This window comes from Ylistrum balloti, unplaced genomic scaffold (assembly GCF_031769215.1).
Source record: "Ylistrum balloti isolate Yb309-2 unplaced genomic scaffold, AGI_CSIRO_Ybal_v1 Utg369600, whole genome shotgun sequence".
Lineage (NCBI taxonomy): Eukaryota > Metazoa > Mollusca > Bivalvia > Pectinida > Pectinidae > Ylistrum > Ylistrum balloti.
The window spans coordinates 199,750-218,148 of record NW_026781881.1 but is presented as its reverse complement, the minus strand read 5'-3'; the positions used below and the strand labels follow the sequence as shown (position 1 = coordinate 218,148).

At 39.1% G+C, this 18,399-nt stretch overlaps 1 protein-coding gene across 1 annotated transcript in view; it reads right to left on the bottom strand.

Annotated features, from left to right (window-relative positions):
* LOC132545776 (DNA replication ATP-dependent helicase/nuclease DNA2-like) overlaps positions 1–18,399 on the bottom strand; it is a 78,947-nt gene that overhangs the window by 29,955 nt on the left and 30,593 nt on the right. The window contains exons 11-20 of the mRNA XM_060209468.1: positions 17,489–17,608; positions 13,927–13,995; positions 13,589–13,635; positions 12,317–12,511; positions 12,014–12,182; positions 3,634–3,816; positions 1,565–1,705; positions 988–1,131; positions 627–752; positions 381–460 (exon numbers count right to left, since the gene is read on the bottom strand). Coding sequence (XP_060065451.1) covers positions 381–460; positions 627–752; positions 988–1,131; positions 1,565–1,705; positions 3,634–3,816; positions 12,014–12,182; positions 12,317–12,511; positions 13,589–13,635; positions 13,927–13,995; positions 17,489–17,608 — 1,274 coding nt within the window. The remainder of the gene's footprint in view (positions 1–380; positions 461–626; positions 753–987; positions 1,132–1,564; positions 1,706–3,633; positions 3,817–12,013; positions 12,183–12,316; positions 12,512–13,588; positions 13,636–13,926; positions 13,996–17,488; positions 17,609–18,399) is intronic.

Below are 18,399 nucleotides of genomic sequence, written 5' to 3'. Positions count from 1 at the left end.
TAGAGTCATTTAACACTCTGATATTATCATGTAACACTCTGATAGAGTCATGTAACACTCTGATAGGGTCATGTAACACTCTGATATTATCATGTAACACTATGATAGGGTCATGTAACACTCTGATATGGTCATGTAACACTCTGATATTATCATGTAACACTCCAGAATATCATTATATCCATTGTATAGCCCTTATTTGCAAATATATAAGTTCTGGTAGAGAAATGAAAATTAACACTGACAACCAATTTTCAAGACGACTTTTTCAAATGGACATCATCCATTAGCCATGACACTTTTGGAACTGAAATAAGAATGAATTAATCAGATATATTGATATATTGTAATGTAGTAATGTTAATGAGAGATAAACATACCACTCTCAATGTCCGCCTTTGACAGCTTTGGTAAGAATTCTGACTTACATCTGTCTATTACCAAAGAGCGCAATCTGGCACTGTAAAGAAATTCAGAAATAGTTCAATAATTATATGTAAGAGTATACATCTATGTCAAATCCAAGAAGTAGTAGTGTCGATGTTTTGTTGATGAACACAGATATACAGATACTCAATGTTACATTATGTTGGACGCGGAAATTGTATCTTATTATTAATTCTTACCTCCGTGGACTGTCAGCCATTAGACGAGATAAACTAGTATACAAAATGGCCGATGTGCTGTACCCATCATACTTATCCAAGCGGAACGTTGTTCCACACATTGCCTCCAATCTTGATAAACTCTCACTGGAATACAAATTACAAAGTGAACAATTCAATAAAAATTTACTAAAAATTTATCATATTAAGAGTTTTTAAATTGACATTTTTTTTGAGGTTTTGTGACTGCATCTGTTACAAAACAGTGGATCAAACTGTGGTTGTCAAAAAATTGGGCTGATATATCTAATTTAAAATCAACCTTCAACAAAGGATAAAGACTTCATTGAAATCCAGGATCAAACCAATGAGTTCATGGTACCTTTCTGTAACTAGCGTCAACGTGTTCTCTGTAATTTTCTCTAATGTCCCCATACAGACAGCAATCATACTTGGTTCTTCTGAGCTGACAATGACATAGTCGCCAGTCATTAATCCCACCGTTCTCAGGTCCCTGGAAAGTCCTCTAAAACATGCAAATTTACATTATTGCCTAAATATAAAAGGCAAATTAGCAAGAATCACATTTTAATGAAAAATACTACATGAACACCTGGAATATATCTGGTAAGTAGATCTATTGTGAGTTGAAGATAATCAGAGGTTTTTTTTTTAAATATTCCCACTAGCCTAAATCTAGACCATGTACACCACATATCATTAATGATTAAGCTAGATTGTGAGTTTTTGTATTTCACGATATCATGTGAGTCATTTTATATTCAACATCTACACAGAACAAATCAGAAAATGACTAACCTATAACATAGGAAGAGACTTCCTATTAAAATATTTGTTTCAACACAAAAATAATGAATCACTTCATTTTGTACCTAATTCATTGGCTGGATCTCTTAATCCAAAATGATACAATGTGGAATTTCCAAAGTTGATTGTACCTGTTTTTCGACCAATTTCTTGTGAATGTAATTCGGCACATTTCAGTGTCATTGGATGTTTGATCAGTCAGAGCAGAGGTAGAGGCTGCATCTTCATCTTTCCGTAAAGTCAATTGGCAGATACATTCCCCAACAGTTTCTCTACCAACAGATCAAGTGGTCATTAATTTTCCATCAATATTCCTGTATTACTGTATATTTATATGTCAAGGGGAGATAACACTGATCACAACTCTATCTGATCAGTTTTAAAAAACATTTTGTTTACTTTTTTTCTTCACAGCAATAAATAAGAGCCAAAAAAAACATGGATCTAGGATAATGACAAAACTCAGAGTAATGAAAGTTAGATACAGCATAAAGATAGGAATTTATCCTTTACACAGATACATGATAGAAAAAAAGTATATCAAAAACAAGAGGCCCTGGTATTCAATGTTCATCAAAAATACAATCAATGTTAATTACAGATACATAAGCACATACAACATTGGCATTCAAAGTGGTCACATCCAAGTACCACAATAAACTTTAGCTTCTAAAACTCAGCTTAAAAAATTGACAATTATGACATGGATTATAGGTGATGTCATTTCTTTTCCTTTTTTTTTCTTTTTTATTTTTCTCATAATTTGTGGAGAATTTACTCAGAAACACCTTATCCTGTTTCTCAGACTTTTGGTTTTCCAGAAGAAACATTTCACATATTTTGAACAATTTGATCACTGTAATCATGAATATTCTTCAAGGTTACTTCTTTTCACAAAGTTTCTCAGTCTTCATCCCAAAAATCTACCTCCTAAATATCATGGTTCTAGGCCTTTTGGTTGTAATCAGAAGAAAATGTTTAAAGGTTTCAACAAACTTGACCCCTGTGACCTTGAATATGGCTCAAGGTAATCTCACTTGACCCTTCAGGTCAGATCGACTAAAAATCTTCTAACTACACTACCTGTATATAACCTCACCTTTGTGGTCCAGACCTACATCTCTAAACCAGATTTTCCTCAGACCCCACTGTATATAACCTCACCTTTGTGGTCCAGACCTACATCTCTAAACCAGATTTTCCTCAGACCCCACTGTATATAACCTCACCTTTGTGGTCCAGACCTACATCTCTAAACCAGATTTTCCTCAGACCCCACTGTATATAACCTCACCTTTGTGGTCCAGTCCTACACCAGATCTTCCTCAGACCCCGCTGTATATAACCTCACCTTTGTGGTCCAGTCCTACACCAGATCTTCCTCAGACCCCGCTGTATATAACCTCACCTTTGTGGTCCAGTCCTACACCAGATCTTCCTCAGACCCCGCTGTATATAACCTCACCTTTGTGGTCCAGTCCTACACCAGATCTTCCTCAGACCCCGCTGTATATAACCTCACCTTTGTGGTCCAGTCCTACACCAGATCTTCCTCAGACCCCGCTGTATATAACCTCACCTTTGTGGTCCAGTCCTACACCAGATCTTCCTCAGACCCCGCTGTATATAACCTCACCTTTGTGGTCCAGTCCTACACCAGATCTTCCTCAGACCCCGCTGTATATAACCTCACCTTTGTGGTCCAGTCCTACACCAGATCTTCCTCAGACCCCGCTGTATATAACCTCACCTTTGTGGTCCAGTCCTACACCAGATCTTCCTCAGACCCCGCTGTATATAACCTCACCTTTGTGGTCCAGTCCTACACCAGATCTTCCTCAGACCCCGCTGTATATAACCTCACCTTTGTGGTCCAGTCCTACACCAGATCTTCCTCAGACCCCGCTGTATATAACCTCACCTTTGTGGTCCAGTCCTACACCAGATCTTCCTCAGACCCCGCTGTATATAACCTCACCTTTGTGGTCCAGTCCTACACCAGATCTTCCTCAGACCCCACTGTATATAACCTCACCTTTGTGGTCCAGTCCTACACCAGATCTTCCTCAGACCCCGCTGTATATAACCTCACCTTTGTGGTCCAGTCCTACACCAGATCTTCCTCAGACCCCGCTGTATATAACCTCACATTCCAGTCCTACAACAGATCTTCCTCAGACCCCACTGTATGTAACCTCACCTTTGTGGTCCAGTCCTACACCAGATTTTCCTCAGACCGGACTGTATGTTTGCTTGAGATTCTAGGTCCAGCATGAGACACCAGCGTGTGAAGTAATCGAGGTGAGATGGAGACAGATGGGCCAGTGATTCCGGGACAAGCGTTGACATTGCATGATTGGATGATATGTCATGTTTCTCTACCCTACAAGAAAAAAAACTTATCTTTCATTTAGCAATAAAAGAAATAGGTCTTGATGAAAATTAAGGAGCAATTTTACAGTCGTCATAGTGATCTATAATATTAAATTCTTTGTGCAACAGGAAGCTTGGCTTATTTGATGTTCGTTAGTTTGTCAGTTGGTTCTGTTTTTGTAAACCTTATTCTCATTTGAAAATGTGACATTATTTACTTGGATAAGCCCAGATATAAATGACAGGTGTAGTCGATGAAGCAGAAGATGCTTACTCTTCTAGAACACCTGGTCTTATTATCCTTGTACTTTTTCAGAAGTCTCCTCATAAATCTTTCTTTTGTTCAAATTTTGCCCCAGTTTGATTGAATTTGAGTTCCAATTATAAATATATTGGCATGCTTTTACCTGTTGTTATCTAAAAGATATTTAAATGCTTACACAGTTACATCCTCTGACCTTGAAAGTAGGTCAAGGTCATTTATCTAAACAGATTTTTTTTTGTCTTTCATTCCAAAATGCTTGAGGCCCAAAATCTTGACTCTGAGCCTTTTGTTTGTTAAGAAAAAGGTTTCAGATGATTGACTTTTCTGATCTAGTAAGTGGGACAAGGTCATTCATTTTATTTGGTTTGGTTTACTGTTGCTTTGGGTCCTATAAACAGCCAGGGTCATTTAATGACTTTCCAAGTTTGGGTGTCATAGTAATGCCAGAGTGATACATGCAGTTGGACACCTTCCTGTCACCTTACAAACTTGACAGCCCTTCATCCTAGTATGCCACTGGATCATTATCAAGACTCTGGGACGCCTGTTTATTTAGGAGAGGTTGTTTAAAGGAAAGCGATAACAGATGGACAGACATATAAACAGATGGACAGACTTATAAACAGATGGACAGACATGTAAGTTTGGTACAACTTCAGTACTTCATTGATAGAGTTATAACACTAGGATAGCTGTAACTTTAGCCATGACAGCTAAATATATGGAGATTAACATCCTCACAACAGCCAGGGTTATAAAAAGACAGGTGTCATGGCGGACACCAAGGGAGGGAAATAAAGATTAACATCCTCACAACAGCCAGGGTTATATAAAGACAGGTGTCAAGACAGACATCAAGAGAGAGAAAAAAAGATTAACATTCTCACAACAGCCAGGGTTATATAAAGACAGGTGTCAAGACGGACATCAAGGGAAGAAAATAAAGAACAGAAAGAAAGTCAGTTGAACCCCACATTTAGTGACCTACAACAATGATACAGTGAACTACAGCAGATCTTCTTTCTGAGCTTTTTGATTCCCCCATTATAACAGAAGGCATTAGATAAACCACTCTTGATCTGTAGAGAGAGTAACCCACAATAAGATGCCACTTACAAAAATCTTGACTATCTGTCTCCTAGATCTGTAGAGAGGGTAACCCTCAATACGATGCCGCTAACAAAAATCTTGACTATCTGTCTCCACAGAGTAAAGTTATCTGTCTATACAGGGGCTGCAATAGCTCAGTCGGTTTGACTGTTGGTCTATATACAGTTCCAGATGAAGGCCCATGATTTGATGATCCCATGCTTGTGTTTCTCAGGAAGCTGTGAAACATATCTGTCTGTGATGACATGGTTGTGTCCTTAGGCATGACACTAAATTTACCCTGATTGCTGCGGATGGCATGTGATGGGACTCCCATATGTTGTTCAATGAGGGAGTCACCGGCTAATAAAGGAGACCCTGCCTCAAAATGTCCCTGGCTGTTCTTGAGGCAATAAACCTTACAAACAAACTTACTAAATCTGACAGACAAGTATCTCTTGGTAAACACAGAAATCAAAAATATCTATCCAGTGGTTGTCTGTCTATATACTCAACTAACCTTTCTATATTTCCAAGTCAAACATCTTAATACAAACATAAGGTAAACAAGTATATCTTTCCTATTCTTGAGTCTTTCTAATTTCTAAATTTACGAGACCAGCATTTCCACATTAACACTGGGTCCAGGTGAAAAATAGATCTTTTCTGTTATTAAATATCTGTCTGCTTATACTCAATTAATCTTTCTAAAAACCATTACACTGGGATATTGTGTAATTCCAACAAAATATTGATTCATTTTTGCGACAGACACTTTTTATCAATATCTGTTGTGTATTTAACAAAAAAAGTAAAGGCAATGTCAGCTCACAGTGTGATAAGTGGGGCACAAAGTGGGGGAATACAAAAATGTCTGCTGGGCGATGAAAGAAAATATAAAAATTAATCCAAGTAAGTTCAAATCACAACTTGTGATCAAAAATTATTTGAATTAAATTTTTTTGTATCACATATACATGTCACTTATAGCAGACATAATGAAGACAACTGAACTTTACTTTAAGATAATATTAAATATGTCAAGAGATGTTTTATACATACACTACTGGAAAATACCTGTCAGATAAATTGAAGGTGTAACATAATCATTTATATAACTATATAAAGTTTAATGAGTATGAGAGAAGAATTCACCAACATTTTCAAATCTTCACAGGAACATAGAGAGGTGTTTTACACATAGCTACAAGAAAATACCTGACATGCTTTGTAAACCTGACACAGACTGACCTACTAAACATCAGACAATCTATCTGTGTACTGATCTGTTGATAATGATATCACAAACTAGAAAGGAACAGAAAGAGAGAGCACACGATCATTCCTTTGGGTGTAAGTACTAACATATGTTTTGTTGTTGACATTACTTACAGAAGAATTTTGTCTAAACATTTAAATGACAGACTTCAAATTGTAATCAAACCTGAACCTGGATATTTTTTTTAGAAAGAGTAAAATTTACAAGCATGGAAAGAGTGAAGTGAATTGTGACTGTGAATTCAAAGGCTTGACACATACCGACTAGTGGAAATTAAAATTTTGATTCTTGAGATGGAAAACTTGGATTTATCATCACTGTAACCCTGTGACATCAGCAATCATCAGGAAGCTATTCTCTTGCATTTTTGCAATCATCAGATTATTAAACATTTCATTAAAATGGCAGTTCAAATTCCTGTCCATATGAAAGATCAGAAAACCTGCATGTATCACAAAGGGAGACAACTGGAGTTTTACTGTGAAAATTGTAAAGAACTAGTTTGTCCAAGATGTCTTTCTTCTGTTCACAAGAAACATGCAGTTTGTGAGCTCAGTGAAATCATTCCTCAAAAAGAGCGCAATATTAAAAACTTTATAGACAGAACAGAACAAAATGATCTTATACAAGTTGAGAAATACATAAAATCTTCTGATACACTCCTCCAAGACAACACTAAAACATTTGATAAATTATCACGTCAATTAAAAATACAAACGGAGAAGTTAAAACATGACCTTGACATGCTGTCAACACAGACACTTTCCCTCTATCAAAAGATGGAAGAGGACAATACCAAGCTAATACAGAAATACAGACACGACCTGGAGATGTACGATAAACAACTCAAACAACAAATACGGGAATGTAAGGCCGTGCTTCAGCGCGGTTCTCCCATACAAATTTATGACAAATCTTGTGAAATCCATTCTCCTACCAGTCTTCCTGTAAAACCTGTCCTGGATACTGCCAGCTTCACTCCAAACAAAAATCCTCAAGGTCACCTAGAAGTAGCCTTAGGGAAAGTTGTCTCCTTAGGTCAAGGTCAAACATCAGAGGACCAGGGACAATCCTCTAAACAACAACAAACAGAAATAAAAGGGAAGAAAGGATTGACAGAAAATAAACTACTGTCAGAGACCAAAGTGGTAGAGGAGTGGAAGTTTCCATGTCGTATTTACTCTATATGTCCCACCACTGATGGTCAGGTGTGGACCAGCTGTTACAGGGACACATTGACTCTCCTGGACAGGACAGGTGAAGTAATACAAGCGGTCAAGCACAAGGTTGGTATTAATGACATCAGTCTATCACCTACGACACACAAACTGTGGGTCTGTGATGGGGAAAACAACATCATGGAGCTTATATCAGGCCGACTTACACGAAGATTTAAACCCAAAGAGACACCTAGGTCTTTATGTGTTACAGCCAGTAATCATATCATTTTGGGTTTGGACAAACGCATCTGCAAATTTACCACACAAGGTCAAATGGTGCTCACTACATTTGTGTATTCACCACAGGAGATTTCTGAGTGTCCGGTCACTCATAATGTTGCAGTGATTGATAACGGCAAGGAAAGTGACGATGGAGATGGAAACAAACATGTTGTTGTCATGGATACTGACTTCCAGGGAGTGTTTGTATATAGAGGTAACATCCCCAGTACATATAAACAAACACCACTAACAGGTGGTGAACCATTTAACCCCTGGGGTACTGTATATGACAATGTGGGAAACCTCATTATAGGGGACAAGAACAACTGTAGGGTTCTACTTGTCAGTGGAGGTGGCATATTCCTCCAAATCATATACACTGACATCAACTCAATATCTGCTGTGGGTGTAGACAACAAGGATTTTCTATGGGCAGTGTTTGGGCAAAGATGTGTAAAATTACTGAAATACATTAACAGGGTGTGACAGCTGACACTATAAACAAAACTTCTACAGTACAGCAGTGTGTGACAGCTGTAAACAAAACTACTACAGCACAGCAGTATGTGACAGCTGTACACAAAACTACTACAGTACAGCAGTGTGTGAGAGCTGTACAATGACTTCTACAGCACAGCAGTGTGTGAGAGCTGTACACAAAACTACTACAGTACAGCAGTGTGTGACAGCTGTACACAAAACTACTACAGTACAGCAGTGTGTGAGAGCTGTACAATGACTTCTACAGCACAGCAGTATGTGACAGCTGTACACAAAACTACTACAGTACAGCAGTGTGTGAGAGCTGTACACAAAACTACTACAGTACAGCAGTGTGTGACAGCTGTACACAAAACTACTACAGTACAGCTGTGTGTGACAGCTGTACACAAAACTACTACAGTACAGCAGTGTGTGAGAGCTGTACAATGACTTCTACAGCACAGCAGTATGTGACAGCTGTACACAAAACTACTACAGTACAGCAGTGTGTGAGAGCTGTACACAAAACTACTACAGTACAGCAGTGTGTGACAGCTGTACACAAAACTACTACAGTACAGCTGTGTGTGACAGCTGTACACAAAACTACTACAGTACAGCAGTGTGTGGCAGCTATACACAAACTACTACAGTACAGCAGTGTGTGGCAGCTGTACAATGACTTCTACAGCACAGCAGTGTGTGGCAGCTTACACAAACTACTACAGTACAGCAGTGTGTGACTGCTGTACAATGACTTCTACAGTACAGCAGTGTGTGGCAGCTATACACAAACTACTACAGTACAGCAGTGAGTGACAGCTGTACACAAAACTACTACAGTACAGCAGTGTGTGACAGCTGTACAATGACTTCTACAGTACAGCAGTGTGTGGCAGCTGTACACAATACTACCACAGTACAGCAGTGTGTGACAGCTGTACACAAAACTACTACAGTACAGCAGTGTGTGACAGCTGTAAACAAAACTACTACAGTACAGCAGTGTGTGACAGCTGTACACAAAACTACTACAGTACAGCAGTGTGTGAGAGCTGTACAATGACTTCTACAGCACAGCAGTGTGTGGCAGCTGTACACAAACTACTACAGTACAGCAGTGTGTGACAGCTGTACACAAAACTACTACAGTACAGCAGTGTGTGACAGCTGTAAACAAAACTACTACAGTACAGCAGTGTGTGACAGCTGTACAATGACTTCTACAGTACAGCAGTGTGTGACAGCTGTACACAAAACTACTACAGTACAGCAGTGTGTGACAGCTGTACAATGACTTCTACAGCACAGCAGTGTGTGGCAGCTGTACACAAACTACTACAGTACAGCAGTGTGTGACAGCTGTACACAAAACTACTACAGTACAGCAGTGTGTGACAGCTGTAAACAAAACTACTACAGTACAGCAGTGTGTGACAGCTGTACAATGACTTCTACAGTACAGCAGTGTGTGACAGCTGTACACAAAACTACTACAGTACAGCAGTGTGTGACAGCTGTACAATGACTTCTACAGTACAGCAGTGTGTGGCAGCTGTACACAAAGCTACTACAGTACAGCTGTGTGTGGCAGCTGTACACAAAACTACTACAGTACAGCAGTGTGTGGCAACTGTACACAAAACTACTACAGTACAGCAGTGTGTGACAGCTGTACACAAATCTACTACAGTACAGCTGTGTGTGACAGCTGTACACAAAACTACTACAGTACAGCAGTGAGTGACAGCTGTACACAAAACTACTACAGTAGAGCAGTGTGTGACAGCTGTACACAAAACTACTACAGTACAGCAGTGTGTGACAGCTGTACACAAAACTACTACAGTACAGCTGTGTGTGAGAGCTGTACACAAAACTACTACAGTACAGCTGTGTGTGACACCTGTACACAAAACTATTACAGTACAGCAGTGAGTGACAGCTGTACACAAAACTACTACAGTACAGCAATGTGTGACAGCTGTACACAAAACTACTACAGTACAGCAGTGAGTGAGAGCTGTACACAAAACTACTACAGTACAGCTGTGTGTAACAGCTGTACACAAAACTACTACAGTACAGCTGTGTGTGACAGCTGTACACAAAACTACTACAGTACAGCGGTGTGTGACTGCTGTACAATGACTTCTACAGTACAGCAGTGTGTGGCAGCTATACACAAACTACTACAGTACAGCAGTGTGTGACAGCTGTACACAAAACTACTACAGTACAGCAGTGTGTGACAGCTGTACACAAAACTACCACAGTACAGCAGTGTGTGACAGCTGTACACAAAACTACTAGAGTACAGTTGTGTGTGACACATGAAGAAAATTTGTTGTGTTCAGTCACCTGTGCAAGAGTTGTACAGCATACCACTAGATCGTGTGTAGTCATAGTGACCGCTGCCAGATCACTGCACCGGGGTGTTCTCCTGTCGAACTTTTATCAGAGTATGGGAATGGTGAAATTGAATGAAGTACTTCTGTATTAACCAATATTTATACATGACAAGTTCTATACAAAGAGAAACACCATCTTGTATGGTAGACAAGTGGTCACAACCAAGTTATCATATTAAATATTAATGGTTCATGAGAAGAAAAAAAAAAAATTCAATATTCAAATTTAAATTTTATCTGTAACGTTGGGGCCATTGTCCATCAATACATCTGTATAAATATGGCACAAATTTCAGTTTAATCAGTCAAGTGATGCACATGAAAGTGAATTGAGAGAAGTATGCATATGTTTCTGTTTTCAGATTACAATATTTAATTGCTGTTAAATCAATGAGTCTACTAACACAAATAGCGAGCTGTATGTTATAATTACTCATCATGTGACAGCAAATCTTCATTTTTATTGGCAAATTATTGGAATTGTATAAAACACATAAATACACAATTAGCAGTGCATGTCATATCAAGAATACATGGGTTATAAGGTATTTTTAGGTAAACATCACTGTTGATATCAAGCAGACATTCACTGAATCATCCACTTTATTGGACTACAATGAATAACAAGAACTTTCTCGTTGAAAATTTAATTCATTTATACTTATCTATGAAAATAAAACTTACTAAGACAATGAAAGACATTTATAAATTCCTATATTAATTGTAAATACTATAAATACATATTGAAAACAGCATTATACTGACAACTTCATCTTTATGTAATCAAGGGAGAAAACTCCCGCTAGAATGGCCAATTGACTTAACTCTGCAGTCTGGAAAACTTCGCACAATTTTGCTAAGAACAAAGGTGTATGGATTATTGAGGGTCTACTGTATATGATATGCTGTACAGATTGCACAAACTACAGTCAGTAATATATTCATATTTATTTTGGAATGTACTATAATTGGGAAAACACACCTATATCCCCTTTGGGCTCAGTCTCTGTGCCACCAAACTGGATCCGAGGGTCTGCTTATACAGACATGAGTCCCGTTGACAAAGATTGCTTCAGGCTAAATGGTCACTACCACCTTATCAAAACAGAAAAGGGATTTGTTTTTCTATTTCCAGTATATAGTCCTGACTCACTTCACCTTGGGAATGCAACTGAGCAAATCATCTCCCCTATTACAGATATTCTGCTCTCTATCTAGAAATTACAGGCAAAACTCACTTCTGAAATGCTGCACAGTGGAGAAGATGGGGACACTTGGGGCAGGCTCTGGAGTTGTTTATCGGGTCAGGAAGGCGACCAAAACTGTACACTGTGTTTCCATCTTCTGTTGATTGCTTCACCTGCTGATCCAGGTAAAAGGCCATCTCATTCCTCAGCTGAATCAAACCTAACGTTAGAACAAATAAAAAAAAATCTAAAGTTAAACAAACTTTTAGTAAAACAAAGTCAAAATAAACAGGGTAAAATAAATCAATTGAAGGAAGAATTTGATGGTCAGGTAACATGACAATAATAACTCACCTCTCTGACTAAGATGGTCGGCAGGAATGAGCTTCATACTCGGCTCCTTAAGGTATAAAAGAAGTCCCTGTTTGGGGTCAACACGTCGATCAGAACTCATCATGCTGTACAGAGTTACCTGCCCTTTGTGCTCGAGTGAGAATGATGGACGACCAGTTTTCAATTCAAGAGGTATTGTTAATTTTTCACCAAGACCTGGTTTGGATTTTTTCTGTGAAGAGATAATTGTTGCCATTAGAAATCCCAAATGGATCTTTCCACCCAACATCATTTGGTCCATTGTTGTTCTTTAAATGAAATTTGAAAATTCCTCTTCAGTAATAGTCAAAAACATCTTAAAGCTATCAAATTCAATATGATCACATGGCAACCATTGTGTCTTTCTGACCAGTCCAGAAATCAGAAGGGCACAACTTGTGATAAAGGGAAACATACACACCAAAGATCCATGCACCATTTCCCAAGAAGTATGGATAACAATGTGAAAATTCAAGATGGTTGCCTATCAGTGATGTTTTTTTTAATCAGTCTAAAATTCAAATTGACATATTTGGGACCACCGGAAGATGTACATCCGGTCAATACCTCTTAAGAAATAGCCATAAAAAATTTTGGTGTCAAATCCAAGATGGCCATCTGTCAGCCATTTTGTTTTGTTGATCAGTCTCTAAATCAAAAGGCACAACTAGGACCAATGGGAAACTTACAAGTGAAATTTGAGGATGCACAAGCAGACAACAGACTATGGAAGAATGACAATTTTTAATTGTGTGTTTGTGAAAAATATTAACCTAAAATGAAAGTCAGGTGATTGTTACATTTAACTGGAATACTGATATGTCAGCAAGGGTCCCACTCTGCGCCTGAACAGGACGGAATATCTCCACTATAAACACCAGGCAAAAGCAACCATCTTTTATAACAACCTAATATGATGTATCATATACAGTCTATTCCAGGTTCTATTCATAGTAACAGTGACCTAGACCTTCACCTTGGGATTTTTTTAAATCTCAATTGCACATCTGCACATCACTATGTGATGTTTCACTCAATATGTGAAATTTTCAAAATTTTAGCATTATCAATTCTCAGAAAGTTTCAGGAAATGAAAGTGTTGCTGGATAAAAGGACATGGTGTAACTATGAATTAGATACTTTGAGGAGTTTGTCAGATTACTGGCAAATATTTCAAGCTTTTTATTTCAAAAGTGGTCAAGTGTGACCTTTGACCATTTATTTATAGCAGTTGAGTCCCTGTAGTAACATCACTCACCTTCACTTCCACTGTAAGATCTATCTTTCCTTTCAAACCCAATCTGTAATCAACAACAACAGCTGTGTATGACATCAGCTACAACTTCTGGTGAGTAAGGCATTGACGACAACTTCAAACAAGTATCACATCAATGTCAACTTCAGACCCGTTTTGTCAGACTGACCTTACAGTTCGGACTACAAACATACACTTTAGTTTCCTTAGCTACCATTTACTGCTTACCATGGAGACCAAATACTTGTTACCTTGGAAATAAAAGCATGCATTAGTTTCCATAGAGAACATGTAAAGAGACCACACTCCAGTTACCTTGAGATAATCAATTAGTTACCTTGGAGACCAGATGTTCTCCTCAATGTCCTTGACCTTTGTGATGAGAATGTCATCGCTCTGCTTCTTCCTGGAAATAGGGAAGGCCAATCACATTAATTACACTATCTGAGAATTGAGTTTACGTCCGGATGAGTTTATCCAATCATATGTGACATTAGACATTTGTATTCCCGAACACAACAACTGTACTTACATCTGTGCTCCAAACACTGCCTGACCAATGCTGGTGTACTCCTGTATCCACTTTTAAGTCTTACTTACATCTGTGCTCCAAACACTGCCTGACCACTGTTGTTGTACTCCTGTATCCACTGTTAAGTCTTACTTACATCTGTGCTCCAAACACTGCCTGACCACTGTTGGTGTACTGTTGTATCCACAGCTTCAGTCTTACTTACATCTGTTCTCCAAACACTGCCTGACCACTGTTGTTGTACTCCTGTATCCACTGTTAAGTCTTACTTACATCTGTGCTCCAAGCACTGCCTGGCCACTGCTGGTGTACTCCTGTGTCCACAGCTTCAGTCTTACTTACTGTGGATTCATTTTATTTCGTGGGGGTCCAATTTTCGTTGTTTTCGTGGATGAGCAAATCCACGAATTTAAAAACACAACGAAATATGAACTACTTACTAAAGTAATTTTGAAATTTGACCAAGTAATCTTTGCCGACACCGGAAACGTCCACCGGTAATGACAGAAGCCCCGTAATTAGTCGGGAGTCGGGTAGTCTGAGGCTCGACATGGATACGCTAAATTGGTGTCAACGATATATAATTATATATTATTAAACATAACAAAGGGTAAGTACCCATTGTGATGCTAAGTATGATGGGATCGCAGTCGTTAGCGACACTGTGGACACTAGGCTTGATCGGACCATCCTGTCGATTGAAGATTGGATCCCTATTTTTTATCCGACTACAGGTTCACAATAATTATTAATAATGCAGATCTTGTTTACACACCTGTTTACACACATGGTCCAATCGATACGCGTGGTGTTTTCATATGACTGCGGTACACCGACTGATCAGCACACAATGTTTATCCACTGAAAACAATTGTTTCTGATAATTACCGATTGATTACACGCCAGGATATATACTGATTTGTGGTTTGATATTAATGCGAGACTGTTATACAGCGTTATAAAAACACAGGACGCCATCATTGAAAAAAACGTTCTTTTATTCTTGTCTTAGCCTTAATACAAACAGAAAAAATTTCGACTGGAAGCAAAAAGAGAAAATTCTAACGTTTTTATTTTTTTCCCACAGAATAAAAAATCCACGAATTTATGAGTCCACGAAACTGTCTAATTTGTAGAAACAACGAAAATTGAACCCAACGAAAATAAATGAATCCACAGTACATCTGTGCTCCAAACACTGCCTGACCACTGTTGTTGTACTCCTGTATCCACTGTTAAGTCTTACTTACATCTATACTCCAAACACTGCCTGACCACTGTTGGTGTACTCCTGTTTCCACTGATAAGTCTTACTTACATCTGTGCTCCAAACACTGCCTGGCCACTGCTGGTGTACTCCTGTATCCACTGTTCAGTCTTACTTACATCTGTGCTCCAAACACTGCCTGGCCACTGTTGGTGTACTGCTGTATCCACTATTAAGTCTTACTTACATCTGTACTCCAAACACTGCCTGACCACTGTTGGTGTACTCCTGTTTCCACTGTTCAGTCTTACTTACATCTGTGCTCCAAACACTGCCTGACCACTGTTGGTGTACTGCTGTATCCACTATTAAGTCTTACTTACATCTGTGCTCCAAACACTGCCTGACCACTGTTGGTGTACTGCTGTATCCACTATTAAGTCTTACTTACATCTGTGCTCCAAACACTGCCTGGCCACTGTTGGTGTACTCCTGTGTCCACTGTTAAGTCTTACTTACATCTGTGCTCCAAGCACTGCCTGGCCACTGCTGGTGTACTCCTGTGTCCACAGCTTAAGTCTTACTTACATCTGTGCTCCAAACACTGCCTGACCACTGTTGTTGTACTCCTGTATCCACTGTTAAGTCTTACTTACATCTGTGCTCCAAACACTGCCTGGCCACTGTTGGTGTACTCCTGTATCCACTGTTCAGTCTTACTTACATCTGTGCTCCAAACACTGCCTGGCCACTGTTGGTGTACTCCTGTGTCCACTGTTAAGTCTTACTTACATCTGTGCTCCAAGCACTGCCTGGCCACTGCTGGTGTACTCCTGTGTCCACAGCTTCAGTCTTACTTACATCTGTGCTCCAAACACTGCCTGACCACTGGTGGTGTACCGCTTTATTCACTGTTAAGTCTTACTTACATCTGTGCTCCAAACACTGCCTGACCACTGTTGGTGTACTGTTGTATCCACAGCTTCAGTCTTACTTACATCTGTGCTCCAAACACTGCCTGACCACTGTTGGTGTACTGTTGTATCCACAGCTTCAGTCTTACTTACATCTGTGCTCCAAACACTGCCTGACCACTGTTGGTGTACTGTTGTATCCACAGCTTCAGTCTTACTTACATCTGTGCTCCAAACACTGCCTGACCACTGTTGGTGTACTGCTGTATTCACTGTTAAGTCTTACTTACATCTGTGCTCCAAACACTGCCTGGCCACTGTTGGTGTACTGCTGTATTCACTGTTAAGTCTTACTTACATCTGTACTCCAAACACTGCCTGACCACTGTTGGTGTACTGCTGTATCCACAGCTTCAGTCTTACTTACATCTGTGCTCCAAACACTGCCTGACCACTGTTGGTGTACTGTTGTATCCACAGCTTCAGTCTTACTTACATCTGTGCTCCAAACACTGCCTGACCACTGTTGGTGTACTCCTGTGTCCACTGTTAAGTCTTACTTACATCTGTGCTCCAAACACTGCCTGACCACTGGTGGTGTACCGCTTTATTCACTGTTAAGTCTTACTTACATCTGTGCTCCAAACACTGCCTGACCACTGTTGGTGTACTGTTGTATCCACAGCTTCAGTCTTACTTACATCTGTGCTCCAAACACTGCCTGACCACTGTTGGTGTACTGCTGTATTCACTGTTAAGTCTTACTTACATCTGTGCTCCAAACACTGCCTGACCACTGTTGGTGTACTGCTGTATTCACTGTTAAGTCTTACTTACATCTGTGCTCCAAACACTGCCTGACCACTGTTGGTGTACTGCTGTATTCACTGTTAAGTCTTACTTACATCTGTGCTCCAAACACTGCCTGACCACTGTTGGTGTACTGCTGTATTCACTGTTAAGTCTTACTTACATCTGTGCTCCAAACACTGCCTGACCACTGTTGGTGTACTCCTGTGTCCACTGTTAAGTCTTACTTACATCTGTGCTCCAAACACTGCCTGACCACTGTTGGTGTACTAATGTGTCCACTGTTAAGTCTTACTTACATCTGTGCTCCAAGCACTGCCTGGCCACTGCTGGTGTACTCCTGTGTCCACAGCTTAAGTCTTACTTACATCTGTGCTCCAAACACTGCCTGACCACTGTTGGTGTACTCCTGTGTCCACTGTTAAGTCTTACTTACATCTGTGCTCCAAACACTGCCTGACCACTGTTGGTGTACTGCCGTATCCACTGCTGAAGCTGTGGTATGTACTTCTTTATCTCCTCCATCACCTCACCTTCTGTTACACCGATTCCATACCTGTTAAACATTTGTGACCATTAATAACCTTGTTTGTGATGCATTTCATATTAAAAACATGATGGTGATAATAATTATTATCTGTATGTGTCTAAGATTGATTTATTTTAAGGATAACACTCTGTAACAGAATCTCACACCAGGCAGCCAAACTACTGTAGAAAGTCAGTATAGTTTTGAGTATAATATAAACATACATGGATAATAGATTCCTTTCTTCATTAATAAACCTAAAATTTGGACAAAAACTTGTTTCTTTTCCAAATTCTATATGTGACTAATGAGGTTCACAGGTATCTGTTATATGTCAGAAAGACAATTTTATATGATGCTTTTTTGAAAATGACATCAATTAAATATTTTCTTTTGATATGACATCCAGAGGAGACTACTGTTTTTAGACACTAGATAGACCTGACAGAAAATTTCACATCCAGTCTGGAAAGTGCTTGAGCTGTATTATTTTAATATTAATAATAACTTGGTTTAAAACTTATTTCAATTTTTTTCTATTAATTACCCTCCTGGCCCAAATAGAAGCATGCAAGGGGTATGTATATTATTGTAAGACCTCCCTATCAAGGCTTTTACTAAAACCTGTTTATAATGAATTATATTGGACCAGAGAAAATGGTTTGTGATAGATGTAATTTGTTATAAGGATTAAGCAGCTATTAAAATCGTTCTCAATGAATAAAGGAACACAAATATACAGGCAAGTATCAAAACATTTGATTCAATTTTTTTTCTCAAAACTATCAGTGTTCAACTATTCAGCATGTTGAATAGTC